Here is a 20,013-nt window from a genome sequence, read left to right on the forward strand (position 1 = left end):
ATCTGGAGGGCCGCAGTTTGGGGATGCCTGATTTAGGCTGCCCACCCCCTCATACACACACACCTACGACCATGGAACTGTTACTTATGAGACTGGGGTAAAGGTAAAGAGACCCTTGACCATTAGATCCACTCATCTCGCTTTATTGGCCAAGGGAGCCGGTGTACAGCTTCTGGGTCATGTGGCCAGCATGACTAAGCCACTTCTGGTGAACCACAGCAGCACACGGAAAGCCGTTTACCTTCCTGCTGTAGCGGTACCTATTTATCTACTTGCACTTTGAGGTGCTTTCGAACTGCTAGGTTGGCAGGAGCTGGGACCGAGCAACGGGAGCTCACCCCGTCGCGGGGATTCGAACTGCCGACAGTGGTTTAACCCACACCGCCACCCGCTGGGGGTAGCAAAGGGCAAATCAGGCCATTCTTTGGAAAGGGGTATCCCTCAAGTCCAGCACGCCAATCATACAAGAAGATAGTGGTCGTTTTGATTGTGGGCATCTTATTGACAAGGGTGTAAGCCAGACTATTCGGATCACATTTTTTGCATCCTGGTCGTTAATATGGGTAGCCTGTGGTTATTTACCAGCTGCAGCTGGCCCTGTCTTTACCAATCATGTGCCTTCCTGATGGTTTGGACCACAACCGCGCACAGCTTGGTTAGGGATCATGGGAGTCATAGTCCAAAACATCTGGAGGGCATCAGGTTGGCGAAGACTGAGCTAGAGGCACTCTGCATCTGATGAGGTATAATTTCACAAGAAGCTGCTTTATACTGAGTCAGGCTGGTGGGCCATGTAGCTCAATACTGTCTACTATGCTAGGCAGCGGCAGCAATCCTCCAGGATTTCCGATAGGGATCCTTTTCCAGCCCCCTTTCCATCCAGGGCTAGAAACGGTGAACTTTTGCATACAAAGCATCTGTTCTACCACTCACTCATCATTATTATTTATTAAATTTCTATGCTGCCCTTCATCCAAAGATCAAAGAAATATAACCCTCATACATAACTCTGGGGCCGAACCATGATATTTAATCAAGGTCTCATTTATGTAACAATTGCCTTCTATAAAATTCATTGCTCAGGGCAACATACAAGAAGAAATAGGTACATTAAAAATCCTATACGGTCATTAATAACTTATTACATTGCAGGGAAATGGTTAATTATACATTTAAATGCCTGGTGACTTTCAATTAAGCAGCTTACTAGTGGAGCTGTCACATAGGAGTCAAGGCTGTTGGTCATTAACTTGGAACATTGTAAGAAGACTGGCAGCATATTTCCAAGGCATTTCATGGAAGGGTCTTCCCCATCCTAATACCTGGATTCATCAACTGGAGATGTCAGAGCTTGAACCTGGAACCCCCTGTGTTAGTGGCTGGCTTATGGAACAATTATGACAAGTCAGCTATTTGTATATACAAGGAGAATATTGCAGTTCTGATGCCAAAACTGATGGGCTGCCCTGGGGAAAAAAGCCTGTTTTGATGTGTAAGATATAACAAGTTCCACAAGCTGAACTTCCCAAAGATAGGAAGCTGAAAGCAGGCCCATATGTGCTTTATGAACTCATATGTTCATAAAGGAGACTATGTTTCTGCAAAAATACAGCGCCCAGTCATTGTACTTTATGGCCCTCATTTAGCAAACAAGTATAAGAAGTCAAGCTTAAAGTTCAGAAAACTACACTTAAAAACTGAATTTAAGAAAAAAAAGAATTTTATTATACAGAACAGAAATCTGCAACTCAAATTGAATCAAATGAAAGAGTGCCTGTAAGTTACAGGAAAACCCATTACCGAACCACTTATACATAAGTACAGTTAAAACGCATCTGGAAAAGCAAAATCCAAACAATGCCACATTTAATGTGAAATCCTAATTCCAGGTTCTGCTGCTAGAGGGCTAAAAGTGTCAAAAACCAGCAATGAAGTCCAATTTTGGCACTAACATTTGAAAAATACCCCAAAAAAATACTTTCCTCCCACAAGACACCCAGAACAGAAACATCCCAAAACAGCATATTTGCATAAATTATTGCAGGAGAATATTTGTTATTATGAACAATTTGCCCCCTTTACAGGACTTCTCAATGACAGGCTTAATTTTCTGAGAATCTCTTACAACATCTTGTGAGGTACTTGAATTTTCAAATACATTTAATTAAAAAAGTGTGTTGTCAGAGGTGGCTATTAAAGATCACAGTAGGAAGGAAGGTGGGACAAGGAACACCTAACTGAAAAGCGACTAGATGGGAATAATTGTAGCAGAATGTTTGGAGTGACTGGAAGTATAATAGGATGCTTCTAGCCCTAGGGACTGTTAGGAACTTTATAAATTGACAAAGTGTTGGATATGGTATATGAATGTGTATTTAGGGCCACATTCAGGTTTGGAGGTGCTCTCAAGTGGCCCCTGGGCCCCTGGACATAGATTTACTTGGAAGCAATGGCAGGTGGCTATAAGCCACCGCTTTAACTTTCCTACACTGCATCAGAATGATGCCCCATTGTGACTCAATAAACCCAGGACAGGTACTGGGTACCTGGAAGCTGGCAAGGATACGTAGTGCCAATGCCAGGTCTATTCACGAGTTATTTGAGAAGATCAACAGGAACAAGCTGCTATCTGAAGTCACAGTTCTGTGAAGAATATGTGAACGTCTAGGAGAGGTTAGTCTGACATATACAAACTTTTAGGATTGGACTGCATATCTTGTGGCCTAACCCCCCCCCCCAACTGCTTTTGCTGTCTGTCTAGAGCTGCAAAAACGGGAAGGAAGGTTGTCAAAGCATTTGGCAAACCACAGACACGGCTATGGGCTACAATGGACTTGGTGGGTCACAGCCTGAACAGGCCTGATTCAGAGAGTCAATATGTATGGGGAGGTTGACTCCAACACAAGTGCATTTGTGAGTCTATGGAATATGCTCCAATGCAACAATATTAGAAGCACAGGCTAAAGGCATGGGGCTGGTCAGAGTCAGTGAATAAACACTGAGGGGTTTTTTTTAATAAAAAAAATTAAATTACACTCTGTTCTGATTTAAATAGCTAACTGCTCATGCTCACACCCCATTGCCAGCAACGAGATATGCACCAAACACGTAAGTGATCGCTGCATCTACGTATGCAAAACTTAAATTAGACCATCTTTCCTACACAGTGGAGTGAATAAAATTGCACTTGATCTTGCAAAAAATATTAGGAATCATGTTGTTGTTGTTTAGTTGTTTAGTCGTGTCCGACTCTTCGTGACCCCATGGACCATAGCACGCCAGGCACTCCTGTCTTGCACTGCCTCCCGCAGTTTGGTCAAACTCATGTTCGTAGCTTCGAGAACACTGTCCAACCATCTTGTCCTCTGTCGTCCCCTTCTCCTAGTGCCCTCAATCTTTCCCAACATCAGGGTCTTTTCCAAGGATTCTTCTCTTCTCATGAGGTGGCCAAAGTATTGGAGCCTCAGCTTATTAGGAATCATAAATTTCCCCAAATACCTCCCTCCCTCATGATACGTTAACTCTTTCCCATAACTTGGAGTGCTCATTCTAAAACTTTCTCCTTTTCACAAGCCAGGTACCAGAATCTTCAGTCAGAAGCTGCTACATCCAATAAAAATGCAAGGCACTGACCCTGATCCATAGATTATTGCACACAGCGTTTTGCTGCATGCACACTACTGTGGGCAAGGCTCATTTACAGATGGGTGATTCTGGCATCTCTCATGGGTACCAGTCCTTTACTGGGCTGGGGGATTAAATCCTACACAGACTGCCCCAGATGCTGGATACAGAGTTTTAAAAATATTTGTAACATCTTGCTAAGCAATCGCTGGTACCAGTCTATAAGGTTGAGCTTGCCTTTGTGCCTGGAACACCCGTGCTGGTTTGGGGAAATCATCAATCACTCTTCCCCTCTTCCCACTGTGGTTAAAACATGAGGGATTTAGCTATAATATTGAATTAACCATTCCTCAGGCAGTTGTTAAAACAGTTTTAGATTTAGCTTGACTATAATGTTTAAAAAGTAAAAACGTGCTGCAATAAAGACGTTTAATGGCTTAAAACCCACACTTGCAGCAGCAATGCAAATTCAAACATTTTCCTAGGTGTATCAACATGTGTGTGATTCCTTCCACAGTGATCCAAGCAAAATGTTCTCCCTCTGAGAACAATGTCCAAAGGTGAACGTCACAGAACATATCAGAAGATTGCAGCATTCCATGGGAGAAAAACGTTTCTTCCTTTCTTCAACAGCAGGAAGCCTCGTAAAGCAAACCGTCCTTATTCATTCCATTTTAGATCTTTCAAAATGTGTGATCATTCTTTCCTGCAATATTAATATATGGATCACAATGAGGTTTCACTTTTAAAAAATAAATGTTAATATTAGTGTACTATCCAAAGTTCAAAACACAAAGCAAATGCTTCTTCTATAACAGGAGTTATACTTAGAACTAATTCCTTTTAGCCACGGTGAAGTGAACATCATGTGACTTTTGTCATTCATGTGATTAACATTCTTATGAGTTATAAGTGAAAACTGTTACATGCCCTAAAGATTGACTGAAAGCTTGGAAAATATCCGATTGGAGTACGCCCAGAAGAACTATTTGGCACAAAAAAATAATGGATAGAAATCACACTGCAAGAAAATTTACCATAATGAAAATGAAAATCAAATCAGTGTATGCAAACTGTAGTCATACATGTCTCGGGTCAGAGACTGAACAGATAATGTCAGAAAATGTGTTGTCCTGAAACACACTCCGAATGCTTATTTATGGGCTTGGAATGCTCAGAATTTGCTGAATTTGCAGCATTCATCTCTCATCACTCCTCAAATCCCAGCAATGGATTCCTGTTCCTTTTACTGCCTACACAACCCCCTTGTCCTTGCCCTTATAGCTCTCTAAACTTGTTCCACCCAATCTGTCCTAATATCCCAATGTACTCCATTCCCATGACCCTACTACACTTAGTAGCTGCCTAAAGGTTGTTTGCTCTTAAAGGATATTCTCCATTTTACCTTTCCACTCCATATGCCTAGAGCACAACCAGAATTCCTCAGTGAAATTATTTCTCTAGTCTTTCAAGTTTCTTCAAAAGCCCACAAAGCTTCACTCCATTTTAGTCCTCCTTCTCAATCAAACTTTATGAGTAACTGCATTCATTCATTCATTCATTCATTCAAAACATAGCTATCCTGCCCCCCTGAAAAACTCAAAGCAGCTAACAACGAAGTTGAAACCACAAATTAACAATTCAAAACTGATACAACTCTCATGAGCGGAGATGGAAACAATCAGGTTTGGTATCCTGAATTTTGTTTATTGTCCTCATCCCTCAAAGTCCCCTTTTTCTTTTGTGTCGTGTCTATTAAATGGCAAGCCACTATTTAAAAGTGTGAAACAGAACACAGGAACTTGCCTTAGAGTCAGACCACTGGGTTCATGTAACTCAGTAATGTCCACACTGTCTGGTAGCAACTGAAGGTAGCTAGCCCTACCTAATTTGAACCTAATTTTGCCTGTAAAGCACGTGCTCCGGCACTGCGCCACAACCCTGCCCTCAATTGCTTTAAGTGCACTGTCAAAAAAGCAGTGGCTCCATGTAGCAAATAATAAAAAATAAAAAATCAGATGGTTAAAAGTTCCAAAGTATTTGCGTCATATAAAAGCTCTGATCTGTATTTAACAGTGCTTCCGTTTTGCTTTTATTAGTTCCTTGATGCACTGACTGGAACAGATAGAGCATTTCAGTTTTGGAAGGCCAAAATTGTTTCCTTAATGCTTGGCTCATGACTCCCCTGTTGTGTCACAAGACTTAAATTGCTGCTGAAGGTTTGTTTACTGACCTCATCAGAATCCAGAAGCGCCGGGAGAGCACTGGATTGAGAGGAATGAAAAGAAAGAACTTTAACAACAGACACAGTACTGACAAGAAACATTATCACTGGGAATTTATTGCAATAGCGCTATTGTGAAATGCAGGTAGTTTCCCAATATTTAGAGCAGAAAGCACATTTTACCAAATGCAGATTTACAGGACAGTATAAAAGAAGGCAAAGTAAACGCAATTGGCAATAGTCCCTGTCTCTAACGCAGACCAAAAGGGACTTTTCTGAACTGCAGCAGCAAGTAGCAACAGGTTGCAAGTTGGATTTTGAGTCTGTATTAGGGACTGCTAGCTGGCACCCCACAAGCCGAAACCAGAAAAAGTCCACACCAGTTCTAGGATGCAACTGGCAACATTACCAATATTCTAGAAAATTATTACTGTTTTCATTCATTTTGCTTCCAGTATATTTACTAGAAATATAAGTCAAATTACATGTACTTACACGTCCGTCACTGAAGAAGGAACATTCTCTTCCACCCATTTCAAATCGTCTTCCTGCTAGATTTTTTTAAAAAAAGGTCATGTGTTTCAGAAATGGTTATTCTACGTACTTAAAAATAACATTACATAACATTTTGCTATGAAACCACCAAAAATATGTTGTGTACATTTTCCCTACGGAAAAGCTGATTAACTATATTTGACATTCCTCTGTCTCTTCTGCTTATTTTTTGTGGAGGATATAAATAATTTACGACATCTTAAATAAAAAGAATATCATTTACAAAAAGATATGAAAAAACTAAGCTGAAAACTATAAAAAAATCCTTTTAAAGGGCAATTAAATAAACATGCAATATCGAAAATGCCTTGTTTTCCCAGTACTCAAGAGCCATTTTCAATTTAAAAACACACACATTCCTTTCCTTCTTTAATTCTAAAATAGTTAGTTAATATGGCTACAATAGATAATTCATGTACCGTACACTAGGCCTACCGGTATATACAGTTATGTTCTGGGGATCACACCTAAAGCCAGAATCCCATATAGCCAAAAACCCATTGACTTCAGTGGCAGGTGGGATCACCAAAGTAATTTTTCTCAGAACCCCACCCCCTTTACACCCACTTTTAATTTTTTGCCACACACATAAAGCTGAATGTGTACAAGTGAAAAGCATGCAAGTCGCAAGGTTTACTCTCTTTCATTTTTTCCCCATTCTACTACTGTACAATAGATATGAAAGACACATTCCAAGATTTAGCAGATATAAGAGACTTTCACGATCGCATATAGGAAATTATTTGGTATAGTTCAAAAAGGTTCTAAATCCACATTTATAAGGATTGTTGTTGTAGCTAGCACCTCTTATTGCACCTCTTTTCCTCAATATGTCTCAGCCTGATCTTAAGTCGCTTATTTTTACATTACCAACACTGGGCACCAATTGTGCCATATGAAGTATGGGCAGATTCCTAGGAGCAACTTATCATCTAGTCAAGCATCTTAAAACAATTTTCTTGAAAGTTCCACCACCACCACCACCTCCAACACAAGCTATGACAGAATCAAACTTACTGGTTTGCTGGCTTTAGGGTTTCCGTTTGACTCTTGTTTTGAACTCCTCATTTTCATTCCCTCTGTGTAGAATACCAGAAAGAAATGAAGCTCATTCAACAGTGCCACCAGGGTTATGATTCAAATGTGAATCTATAATAGAGGTCCCCAACATCTTATTTCTTTGCCACGCTCAGAGAGGGAAGGAATATAGAATCCCGTTAAATGGCTTCTGGTAAGTACACCGGAGATAGGCTTCTTGGAAAGCAATTCCCGGAAGAGGGAAGCAGCACTAGCGGAGGAAGAGGGGGGCGGGGGAGCGCACTGCCCCCGGCAGCGCAATCCCTGTGGGGTGCCATCACAGTTTCCCCCCTCCGCCCACCCGCGCTAGGTGCCACAGCCCCAGGACGCACGCCACGCCCCCAGGACATGTGCCACACCCCCGGACGCGCACCACGTCGCCTGGAGGGCGCGCCAACCCCGCCCCCGCCTGCTCTCCGCCCCCTCCCCTGGTGCCGGAGCATGAAGCTCTGCCACTGGGAAGCAGGGCAATGTTATCGGGGTGGCTCCTGGAACTAAAATTGCATTTATATAGCAGAAGATTTTCTTCTTACCAAAGCTTTCTTTCAGCATTGGCTCCTTCTGTTCATCCTCCTCCTCTTCCTCAGACAAGGGTGAAAAAGCAAACCTTTCAGAAAGAAAAAATTTTATAAAGCGCGCGCACACACACACACACGCACACACACACATTTTTTCACAGGCTTCTTTCTTTATTAAGGTAAAGGTAAAGGACCCCTGGACGGTTAAGTCCAGTCAAAGGTGACTATGGGGTTGTGGTGCTCATCTTGCTTTTAGGTCAAGGGAGCCGGCGTTTGTCCACAGAGAGCTTTCCGGGTCATGTGGCCAGCATGACTGCACCGTTTCTGGCGCAATGGAACACCATGATGGAAGCCAGAGCGCACGGAAACCCCGTTTACCTTCCCGCCACAGTGGTACCTATTTCTCTACTTGCACTGGTATGCTTTCAAACTGCTAGGTTGGCAGAAGCTGGGACAGAGCAACGGGAGATCATCCCGTCGTGGGGATTCGCACCGCCAAGCTTCTGATCAGCAAGCCCAAGACCACAGCGCCACCCGTGTTATTATCATGTGTAATGGTTACATGTTTTACACCTGAAAGTTATAGGATACCAGAAATAGTCAGATAGGACAGGATGGCTGCTTTGAATCAGTCTTCACCAACCTGGTGCCCTCCAGATGTTGTTGGGCTACAACTCTCATCAGTGCCTGGAACCAGGTTGGTGAAGGCTGCTGTGGATCAACTGATCTATAGGACATGACTGTTATAGTATTGTTTTTTTCAATAATAATAATAAAAAAGATAATGTTATACCTTTGATTGTTGGCAGACGGCCTCCAAAGAACCATGATGGCAAAAAGGATCATTGAAAACAAAAGTCGCCAGATGGCGTCATCCACCCACAGCTCCCGCCAATCCTGTTATTAAAAGATAGGTAAGATACACACCCAGGAAGGAAAGAGCACTTCAAAAAAGAAAGAGAGAAATGCCAACATTTCCAAGGAGAAGCAAGGCACACAATTTGTATTAAATCCATTCACAATCCTTAGCTTATCAAACAAAAGCATACTCTCCACAGCAGTTTGGGGTAGGGGAAAAGTCACATCACACTTACCGACTGACAGTCTACCAGCCTGAATTTCATAGTGGTCCAGATGATAAAAACAACAGATGCTAAAGAGGGGGGATAGACACACACATTTGGTGAAATATTAGCAACTGCAAATGAACTGCAGAACTCCTTTTAAGATTAAGACGTTTTAGGTTATTTGCTTTTAAATCATCTATAACCATGGGGATTGTGTCAAGTAGCAATGTGTGTTATTGGGCTTGTGGTCATCAGTTGGCACATTTCTTTGTGCAGTAAAAGCCCCTTTGAGCATTTGTTCTGCTTCTGTCTAAAATCTGTCTAAAAATATTTATTTAGAAAGAATTCTAAACTGCTGAATCTAAACTAATCTCTGGGCATTTTACGTAAAACAAAATAAAATAATTATCAATAATACACAAATAAAGCTAGCAAAATTAAAATGCAATGCAGAATTATATATCTATTTTTATACTAATATTTTATTGAAATGTTTTCAATTATAAAGAAATAAAGAGATACAAAGAAAAAGAAAATGCACAAAAATGTGTAAAGGGGAGAAAAATATTATATGACCATATACAAAAAATACTCTAACCCATAAATTATTTTATAAGTTTGATATTATTATCCTAACACTTACGTAAATATTAATAGCCTACTACATTTTGTATAAACTCGTTCAAAATATTGTCATATTTATCCAAGCAAAGTCTACATCTGTAAGCAGACTTAGAATTACATATCTAGATAGCCTTTGCAGCAGGTGTCTAGTGCAATATAGTGAGAGCAGCTGCCTGATGTTAATAGACAGGGAGTTCCAAAACACAGGGGCTGCCTTGCTGAAAGATCAACTTCTAACTAATGTGGAATGATATGTAAGCGTATATGGGGCTTACTTAACTGATCCCAAGCTCTTAAGGACTTTGTATAGTAAGAGCCAAACCTTGAAAATGAAAATAAAAGACAGGGGAATGAAAATTCTGCTCTGGCAGCTTGATAGTAAGTTCAGTAAACTTGTTGGGGTGAGGAACGGCTGGCTTGGCATTGTATCCAAAGCTTGGGTTTGCTTGCAAGAAACAAAATACAAACAAACAAACACTGGTTTGCAGGCAACACTAAGAAACAAGCCATGGCCAGGAAGCAAAAAACAAAGTTGATTTCAGATCGCGGCTTGTCTGGAGAGAAACAAGCTGCAAGCTCTAGTTCAGACAAAACACTAAGCCAGCCACTTCATTTTCCCCCCCACTAGAAGAAGAACAAAGCAGGAATGCTCATGTACACTGTGATTTATTTAACCTTAGCTAATGACTGAGCATGGTGTCCAAACATGGCCAACAAGTCATGAAATGAGAACTTTTTTAGTGTTTTCAGGCATCCCTTTTTATTTCATAGAATCATAGAATTGTAGAGTTAAGAGAGACCACCGAGGATCATCTAATCCCACTTAGGGTTGCCAGACTCAATAGAGGACAGGACTTCTGTGCCTTTAATTGCCCTGCTCTCTTCTGAAACCTTAAAGAGAAACCAGCAGACCCTTTGCTTGGAAATTAAACAAAGGGTCTGCTGGTTTCTCTTTAAGGTTTCCAGACTCAAAAGAGAGCAGGGCAATTAAAGGCACAGAAGTCCGGTCCTCTATTGAGTCTGGCAACCCTAGTCCCACTCCCTGCAATGAGAACTCTCAACTGAAGCATTCATGACAAATGGTCATGAATTTAAACCCCTGATTAAAAACCTCCGAGAGTCCACCACCTTCCGAGGGAGTCTGCACCACCGTCGAACAGCTCTCTGTGCTTTCTATTTAGGGTACAGGCACTGAACTAAGGGCAAACTATAACACAGACGTGACAGAATGAACAATGAAGCAGTAAATATCTCAAATAACATCGGGCTCAAAAAGCTCCTGTAAAACATTTTGGAGGGAAATATTTCTAAAGCTCACCTGCTATTGCCAAAATTAGAGTGTTGGTGAAGTGTCGGTAGAGAGAGAGCTTCACAACATTCCTCCTAAGTTTTAACAACTTCATTGTCTGAGTCAAACTGATGAATATGTATGGTAAGTCAAGAAAAATCAAGCTTGACAACAGGCATAGCCCAATTCCTAAAGATATTTAGATTCAATATACACAGAAATCCTAACATATCAAACTGAACCTGAAGCTTATGAACCCCGAAGCAATGATAGCTTATTAAAATAAAGAACTTATACAAATCAGACACCCATTATTCCTACACTGTGTGTCGGTTATCACTTACACTCAGCAATTGCTCAAATATTCTGGTCCTCACTTAAAAAGGCATATAAGCCCACCCAGACAGACAGAATATGCAGCGATAGTGTGGAGACCCTCTATGATACCAGGGCATCAATGTAGTGACTTGTTTTCAAATGATACATCTCCAGTGTTAAGCACTCACATGTGAACACAACGCTCAGTGGTGTCTAAATGAGGGCTACAGGATAACATGAGGCTGCATCAGGAAGAGCTATGTATTTGCAGGTAAGGAACAGCTCTGCCCACTTTAGTTATCCAGCTTCTGAAGGATAGCCTGCACATAATGTCTGCAGTAGAGATAGGTCTTCCTGTTACAGAAATGCGAAGGAAGCACCTCACCAATCGGAAGCCAGTTGACATCACTGCACCAAGGTCATCTCCAAAACTGCCACCCATTTCTTACTCCATCAGATTTGCCATGCTAGCTGTAAATTACATCTTTTACCATGTTCTTGAGTCAACAGACTGTGAGTGTGGCGTTAAGCATTCTGACTCGGTAGAAAATTCCATTGAATTCAACGGGGATTTCCCCCTTGGAAGTGTAGTTAGGACGACCACCTTAAAGAAATTTTGTTTGTGAAGGAAAATAAAGCAACAACAGAATTGGGCAGAACACCTGCAATAGATACCACCCACCATGAAAACCCAACTCCAAAGAAATAGCAGTCCTTGAAATAAGCCAGTGAAGAAGGATATCCACCAACAGAGGGCAGTATCTAGGAAAGCCAGTGGAATAAAAGCCAAGGAGGCAAGATCATTCTGTGCCTAGAGAGACAAAGAGAAAAAGGCATTGAGACCAAGGCCAATTTGGAAGCAAGATTCAAGACTTGCAGCGCAGTCCTAAGCGTGTCTACTCAGAAGTCCAACTGAGTTCAGTGGGATTTACTCCCAGGGAAGCATGTAAAGGACTGCAACCCCAAGCATGCAGTTCCCCAGAGTGGCAGGGGAAACCCAGCCAGATGGCCAGGGTGTAAATAATAATAATATATTATTATTATTATTATTATTATTATTAGTTATTACATTAATGTAGAACACCAAATATGTATTTTCTTTGTTCAAAGAAAAAAGAGGTAGGTATTAAGCCAATTTAAAAAAAATATTGCAGAAAAGATACAAGTCCCTGATCCCTCAGGTTCACAACATTAAGATATTTTCTAGACCCAAAACTGCACCAGGAGTTTAAGGCTCCATTGATGAACCAGAGTGCTGTCCAGCCATTCTGCCTGACAGGAAAGCTATTGATCTATTGAAAGCTGACACCCAGCAAGAACCATTCCATCAAGCAGCAGTGAGGGGAGATTGTCCTGGTTTTACAAGAACTCACATAGCACAAAATACACACCCAGCCATAAACCGTAACATTTACAGCAGACACAATCAGGGAAGAAAAGGGGTATTAATCTCATTGAAATCAATGGAATTTCAGTACACCGTTGAGATTTACACCCCACCGATGCTGAAATTTCTGTGGTTGGACCATCTGCTTATTGCTCACGGCTCTGGCAAATGTTGCCGTTTATTCATAAGGTGACTTACTCATTGCTGAGCTCTAAAAACAAACTAGGAAAGCTTTAGGACGGAATGATACAAGGGTAATTTAACTAGCTGCTCACTTCTTCCCATACCTCTTCGTACAACATAGTTTCTCAATCACCAAACATCCAGGATTTATACTGACATTGTTCATAAATAAAAACCATACTTGGCACTTCTGAAAGGATATCCAATAAATAATACAGGAGTCAATGATAGACAGCCCGAAGTTAGCTACCACAGCTGTAACACCATGGAAAGACTGGAAAAGTACCAAAAAGAGAGTCAGTTTACTGAAATACATGGTAAATGCATGATTAAAAGATGAACCACTCCTGCAAAACAGGGCTCAGCACATAGGGTTGCCAGACTCAATAGAGGACAGGACTTCTGTGCCTTTAATTGCCCTGCTCTCTTTTAAGTCTGGAAACCTTAAAGAGAAACCAGCAGACCCTTTGCTTGGAAATTAAACAAAGGGTCTACTGGTTTCCCTTTAAGGTTAGCAGACTCAAAAGAGAGCAGGGCAATTAAAGGCACAGAGGTCCTGTCCTCTATTGAGTCTGGCAACCCTATCAGCACAGAACTGAGGAACAATGGCTGCTACACAGTTGACCTCTATCAAGCACAGGACAACAGGTCACCCAGGGGCAAATGTTCTTCAAAAGATGGTCAAAGCCATGTGACTTCACAGCTCCATATGCTATCACTGACTTGTGCATGATTTATGTAAGACTCATGTTCCTCTCCATGTTATTAACATTCAAAATTAATACCCAACTCAGGGAAAACGTTTCCAAAATGTTATACTTCCTGATTGCCAAAAATATTTCCAGTAATATATAGAAACAGATAATATAACCTATGGATGGTATCTGATTAAATCATACCCAGAGTATGATTTCAATGGGCCCATTCTATGACTTAGTTCAATGCCACCTTATACCATAATCACCTGCTAAAATCCACTGAAAAAAGAAGGAACTTCCTTTTCTAATTTTACTGCCGCTATGAATGCACACTATCTCTACTTTATTCCACATGACACAGATCTGCATTATCTATTCTACACAATGTATTCACAGCTGGTTAGCTGGTCTTTTCAAGGTTCCCGTATTAGAGGCATAATCACCTTTCTGCACATGGGGCTGTAACATTACACAACTGCACAACATATAGCAATGAAAAAATGCAAACCAAATGAAAGGGAGGAAGAGCTGTCAGTGAATTTCATCTTTTGAATGCATGTGTGTGTGTGCATGCACACGAAGGAAGCAACAGATATAATAGGAACATAGCAGGGTCGAGTCACTAGGGTTGCCAGATTCAATAGAGAACAGGACATGTGTGCCTTTAATTGCCCTGCTCTCTTTTGAGTCTGGAAACCTTAAAGAGAAACCAGCAGACCCTTTGCTTGGAAATTAAACTAAGGGTCTGCTGGTTTCTCTTTAAGGTTTCCAGACTCAAAAGAGAGCAGGGCAATTAAAGGCACAGAAGTCCTGTCCTCTATTGAGTCTGGCAACCCTACGAGTCGCAAAAGAAAAATGAAGTCAATTTTAATCTGCACAAGCATTTACAGTACAGTACATTACAGTACAGTAGGATAAGGGGCAAACAGCCTCTTTTTAAACATGTTTTAGTGGAAAGAGTATAGACCAGGTGCACGGTAAAAAGGCTCATTCAACGAAATTCAAACATCCCTTATTACCTGTTATACGCATGTCCTGCTAACTGCATACCCGCTACCCATAAATACACTTATCGGCATGTAAATAAATATGCCCCAACCTCACTATATGCTCCGCAGAGTCAGACATACGGACAGTCAATTTCCTTACTTCCTAGTTTGTGCGTGCTTTGGGGCAGAAACCACAGAGGGATGGGTGTGGGAGTGAGATCGAACAAATCAGGGAGCAGGAGAAATTGGACAAATCTGTTTTTTTCCTTTGTCTCTCTTTTGCTGATTAACTGCAGCCATTTCAAGAAGAAACCACCCGGGGGGGGGGGGGGGGGGAGAGAGAGAGATCTGACAAATCCTACATTAGAAATATTTCCCATAGTAAACAGTGGAAATTGTGGACTCATTATGTGAATGCGTGCCCAACTAACAGGTTCCACGGAATGCATTGTGTTCAGCAAGTGGAACCTGTGTATATATAGCCTTGCCTGGTAGGAAGCGAAGGTCTGTATATGAGAGGTACGGAATTGCAATAAGTGATTACTAACCCCCGTGACTCTAAGGACACCTTCCATGCCAGAAAATAATAAATAGAGAGCTCCAGCCACAACTACTTTGTGAAGAGTAACTCCAAGGCGAGGTCTGAAATGAGAATAAAGGGAGAAATGAAAAACAATGGGAAGACATATATCTGATCAGTCATATCATCTAGGTCATCTCCAATGTCATTTTCACATCTAGGTACCTGGTCTAACCGGGAACTCTGGATTATAAAAGAGCAATAATATCAGTTGCAAATCACCTCCCATATCCTAGTACTGCTGATAACAGACTCGAATGTGAAACACACCCAAGAGCAAGTCCTAGCCAGTTTTGTTCATATTGCTCATATTGCTGCACTAACTGTTTTTCCATCAAAATTGGCCAGCTAGATGTGAAATACATCTAACTCCTTTGACAACACAGATTCAAAATGTATGAAATTTCAGACAGGTTAGCATTCACTACAAATGGGGTGAGCATTCAAAGGAGGAGCGCACAACTTACAGCAAGCAGAAAGAGGTGGGCACAGCCCACCTTAAATGGACCATTCACCTCAATTCCACTTGTGGCTCAGTCCCATCATCCTCAAAGGGGAAAGAGTGCATCTTTTGCTTCTGAGCCTTCTCCCAACATCCCTGGAGCCCTTCTTCACCTCCTACAGACTGCCCCTTCCCCAAGATCTGGTGTCTGTGCTTTAGAAGAGGGAGAGCAGTACCAGGCTGAGGAGGCCTGGCCTTGGGAATTTCAAGCATTAGAAGTCAAGTGGAGGACACGCACCCTTGAGGGACACTCAGGAGTTTGATCCTAATGATCGAGGAGAATAAATGATTTTCGGGGTGAGCACTTTGCTGCTTGCCCAACACTAGTACTCACTTGACGATGCCGTATCCCAGGCTCACTATAATCACAAGAGTTCGAGCGAGTGAGCGCTTCAGTGCTGAGAGCAGCTCAGCCAGTATCAATGCCCCTTGGACTGTGAACAAAGAATGCACAGGATAAAATACACAGTACAACAATACGCAGGTAAGAGAGATATCTGTACAATGGCTGGAATCCTGAGCAAACTTATTTGTAAGCATGTCCCACAAAACTCGGAAGTAAACGTGTTTAGAATAACATCCATTAACTAATACACACACAAAGGATGGCTCGGGATGCAAAACCACTTCAGAAATAAGTTTTATGTTTCCATGATTGATAATCTAGCTGTCTTCATCAAATGAACACTACTCCCTCCACAAAACTGACTGATGTCAGCTACAGGCAGGGACAAGAAATGAAGATTTGTATGTTTCTACTCTATCACTAAAAATAAAATTGCTAATGGATCAGTGGTTTCAAAGAATCCATGTTTTTGTGTCCTCAGAAATATTTAACAATGTTATTCCCACATACCAGATTCTCCTTTGTAGCGGATATTCTGGAATTCCGCGTAGAAAACAGCTTTCTCTAACATTCCCAATAAGATAACTGCACCAATCCAGAACTGGATCCTCAGGAGGTCTCGCCAGTAGCAGGCTGACCACGCAAGCCACAGAACTCCGAACAACACATATACAATGCACATCACCATGAAAAACTATGAAACAGAGACAAAAGAAGGGTATCAATTTCAACCAGTTACAACCAACATTTCTGTAGCTGTTTACTTATCTGCATTTATTCATCAAACAATTCTTCACAGTTTAAGTATGTGGGAAGTGAAAATGTGCATGAGGGAAAATTCCCCCCCCCCAAAAATATATTTTATAGGATTCAAAAATATATTTAAGATTCAAAAAGAATAAAGGCACAAGGTTTGAATGTGTCTCCACAAAGTACTGCTGCTTGTGCGCCTCCCTCCGCTGGTAGTGTTGCTACAAATGCTAATCTTCTCTCTCCCTTCTCCCTGTATGCCACATGCTAACACTGGGCCCTAATAAAGGTTTCACTGAATTTAGCTTGGCTTGACTCTGTCTCCTCGGTTTTCGAACATAATCCATTCCAAAAGTCCGTTTGACTTCCGAAACGTTCGAAAACCGTGAATCAAAGGGCTGCTAGCAAGTTCAATGGGGAAAATTGAGAAATGCACAAAAATAGAAGCATTCACTTCTGGGTTTTTCGGGCGTCCGGCTTCCGAAACATTCGGCAGCCGAGATGTTCGAAAACCGAGGTTTGACTGTGTCTATAAACTTTTGTTTCCCTGGCCTAAAGAGATCCTTTTGAGGCACTTTCCCGGTTTTACAAGGAAACATCTCTTCTCCAACAGAAGCAAAAGGATTTCAACTTTCCCCAGAAAAAAATTGATCAATATCACTTTATTTACACAAAAAGAAGGAGCTGTGGTTCTCTTGCATGGTAGGAGTTGTCTAGAGAGGGCAATATTAAAGCACCCTGGCATTAATAGAGAAAGCACCAACACGCTGAAGAGAAAATGAGCAACAGTGATTTTACCACGTGAGAGGCAAAAAAATTGTACCTGAGAAATTCTGCATTAATTGCTATACTGAAAATACCAATCTGCTTCTACATTGTAAGAAAATGCTTACATGATAGCTTTCAGAGAAGGCGTCTTAAAGAGATATTGCATACTGCCATGTCATTTTAAAAGGTCCACGTGCATCTTGGGAAAGATTGACTTGAAAGGTGAATTACACATTGGCGATTAAATACTATATGCAAGAAATGATAGAAATCATAGAAACATAAAGTTGGAAGATACCACAAGGGCCATCCAGTCCAACCCCCTGCCTAGCAGGAAACACCATCAAAGCATTCTTGACATATGCCTGTCAAGCCTCTGGACTTCCAAAGAAGGAGACTCCACCACACTCCTTGGGAGCAAATTCCACTGCCGAACAGCTCTTACTGTCAGGAAGTTCTTCCTAATGTTTAGGTGGAATCTTCTTTCTTGTAGTCTGAATCCATTGCTCTGTGTCCGCTTCTCTGGAGCAGCAGAAAACAACCTTTCTCCCTCCTCTATATGACATCCTTTTACATATTTGATCATGGCTATCATATCACCCCTTAACCTTCTCTTCTCCAGGCTAAACATACCCAGTTCCCTAAGCCGTTCCTCATAAGGCATCGTTTCCAGGCCTTTGACCATTTTGGTTGCCCTCTTCTGGACACGTTCCAGCTTGTCTGTATCCTTCTTGAACTGTGGTGCCCAGAACTGGACACAGTACTCCAGGTGAGCTCTGACCAGAGCAGAATACAGTGGTACAATTACTTCCCTTGATCTAGATGCTATACTCCTATTGATGCAGCCCAGAATTGCATTGGCTTTTTTAGCTGCTGCATCACACTGCTGACTCATGTCAAGTTTGTGGTCTACCAAGACTCCTAGATCCTTTTCACATGTACTGCTTTCAAGCCAGGTGTCTCCCATCCTGTATTTGTGCCTTTCATTTTTTATTTTTTTTTTGCCCAAGTGAAGTACTTTACATTTCTCCTTGTTAAAATTCATCATGTTTGCTTTGGCCCAGTTGTCTAATCTGTTAAGGTCATTTTGAAGTGTGATCCTGTCCTCTGGGGTATTAGCCACCCCTCCCAATTTGGTGTCATCTGCAAACTTGCTCAGGATGCCCTCAAGAACTATTGCAAACAACTATCCATCATGGGTGCCTGGATGAACAACACTGGGTGGTATTCAACTAACATTTACTCAGAGCAGAACCATAAAAATCAAAGAACCTAACTGAGTGGTGTCCCTTAATTTCAATGGATCTACTCTGAGTAAAGTTTCAATACAACACACTTTCCATTTCTCAGGTTGTGTCTGTTTTCTCAACCATAGTTGTATAGTCTTTTTTTACTACTGATCCATCCTAACCCACACTCACCTGTTCCTCCACTATGCTGTCCCCATCACTCATTGTCAGTCTCTCTGCCCTCTTACCACTTTCCTGTGTATCTGAAACAGCTTCTAAGCTGTTAAAGTAGGGCCCCTTTCGCTTCTGTGTTTTGCACAGTGTCCAGAGGCGATGACACTCAAAAAAATGTTCAGTAAGAGTGACATCTGATGCTAGGCTTAAGCCCCAGAGCTACACCCCCACCCCAGTTTCTTGAGAATGGTCACTTGTCATCCAGACTTGTGAAAACAGATTTGTGCTTGAAACAAACCACGGGCATTAACTTACGATCATGAGAGGATAATCTGCTAGGGAGAGGTACTCATATGGACCCTTCACTTCCACGATCACTGCCAAAAAACAAGCACACAAAGAAAAGAGTAGGGAATCAGGAATACTTAAGACCATGAGAAGAGCCTGCTGGATCAGACCAAAAGCCAATATAGTCCCACAGCGGCAAACCAAATCCCTCTGGAAACCCCACAAAGAGGAGGAGAAGGCCCTCTCCCACTTTGGTTCCCCACCAGAAGGTATCCAGAGGCTTTCTGCATCTAATCCTGGGAGGCAGAATATAGTCATCATAACTTACTAGCAGTCATTGATAGCTTTATCCTCCATGAATTCATCTAATTGCCATTTTAAAGCCATATAAGTTAATAACTATCATCACATGCTGTGGCAGTGAATTCCATAGTACAACTGTTTATTGGGGGGGGGAGTACTTATTTTTACCTGCCCTTAATCTCTCACTGTTCAACGGATGACCTGGGTTCTAATATTATGAGGAAGAAAAAAAATCTATCCAAAAATATATCCATGTTCTCCCTATAATGCACAATGTCCCTTCCTATTCACCCCTTTCCCCCTTCTAAACTAAAAAGCCCCAATAGGGTAGTTACTTTAGCCCCCAGGTTATTGTGCTTGCCTTTTTCTGCATCTTTTCCAGCTCTACAATATTCTTTTTTAGGTTTATTTATTTAGGAGATATATACACCACCCTTTTCACAAGCCACAGGGTGGTTTGCAACAAAATCAAACAATATAAAAGCAATGTATGAAATCCATAAAACAACATAACCTCTAAA

At 41.5% G+C, this 20,013-nt stretch overlaps 1 protein-coding gene across 2 annotated transcripts in view; it reads right to left on the reverse strand.

Annotated features, from left to right (window-relative positions):
* Positions 1-1,698: 1,698 nt before the first annotated feature.
* Positions 1,699-20,013, reverse strand: part of TMEM87A (transmembrane protein 87A) — a 28,212-nt gene continuing 9,897 nt past the window's right edge. Inside the window, exons 7-19 of one of the 2 annotated variants that reach the window (XM_060275078.1) lie at positions 19,217-19,278; positions 16,491-16,674; positions 15,969-16,068; positions 15,101-15,194; positions 12,034-12,106; positions 11,008-11,112; positions 9,093-9,151; positions 8,792-8,895; positions 8,014-8,087; positions 7,421-7,482; positions 6,344-6,399; positions 5,858-5,888; positions 1,699-4,330 (exon numbers count right to left, since the gene is read on the reverse strand). In XM_060275078.1, the coding sequence (XP_060131061.1) occupies positions 4,289-4,330; positions 5,858-5,888; positions 6,344-6,399; positions 7,421-7,482; positions 8,014-8,087; positions 8,792-8,895; positions 9,093-9,151; positions 11,008-11,112; positions 12,034-12,106; positions 15,101-15,194; positions 15,969-16,068; positions 16,491-16,674; positions 19,217-19,278 (1,046 nt within the window). In that variant the 3' untranslated portion in view covers positions 1,699-4,288. Of the gene's footprint in view, positions 4,331-5,857; positions 5,889-6,343; positions 6,400-7,420; positions 7,483-8,013; positions 8,088-8,791; positions 8,896-9,092; positions 9,152-11,007; positions 11,113-12,033; positions 12,107-13,063; positions 13,140-15,100; positions 15,195-15,968; positions 16,069-16,490; positions 16,675-19,216; positions 19,279-20,013 lie in introns of both variants that reach the window. The other variant, XM_060275064.1, reaches the window with a different exon arrangement.

The sequence above is a fragment of the Zootoca vivipara genome, chromosome 1, assembly GCF_963506605.1.
Source record: "Zootoca vivipara chromosome 1, rZooViv1.1, whole genome shotgun sequence".
NCBI classification, from domain to species: domain Eukaryota; kingdom Metazoa; phylum Chordata; class Lepidosauria; order Squamata; family Lacertidae; genus Zootoca; species Zootoca vivipara.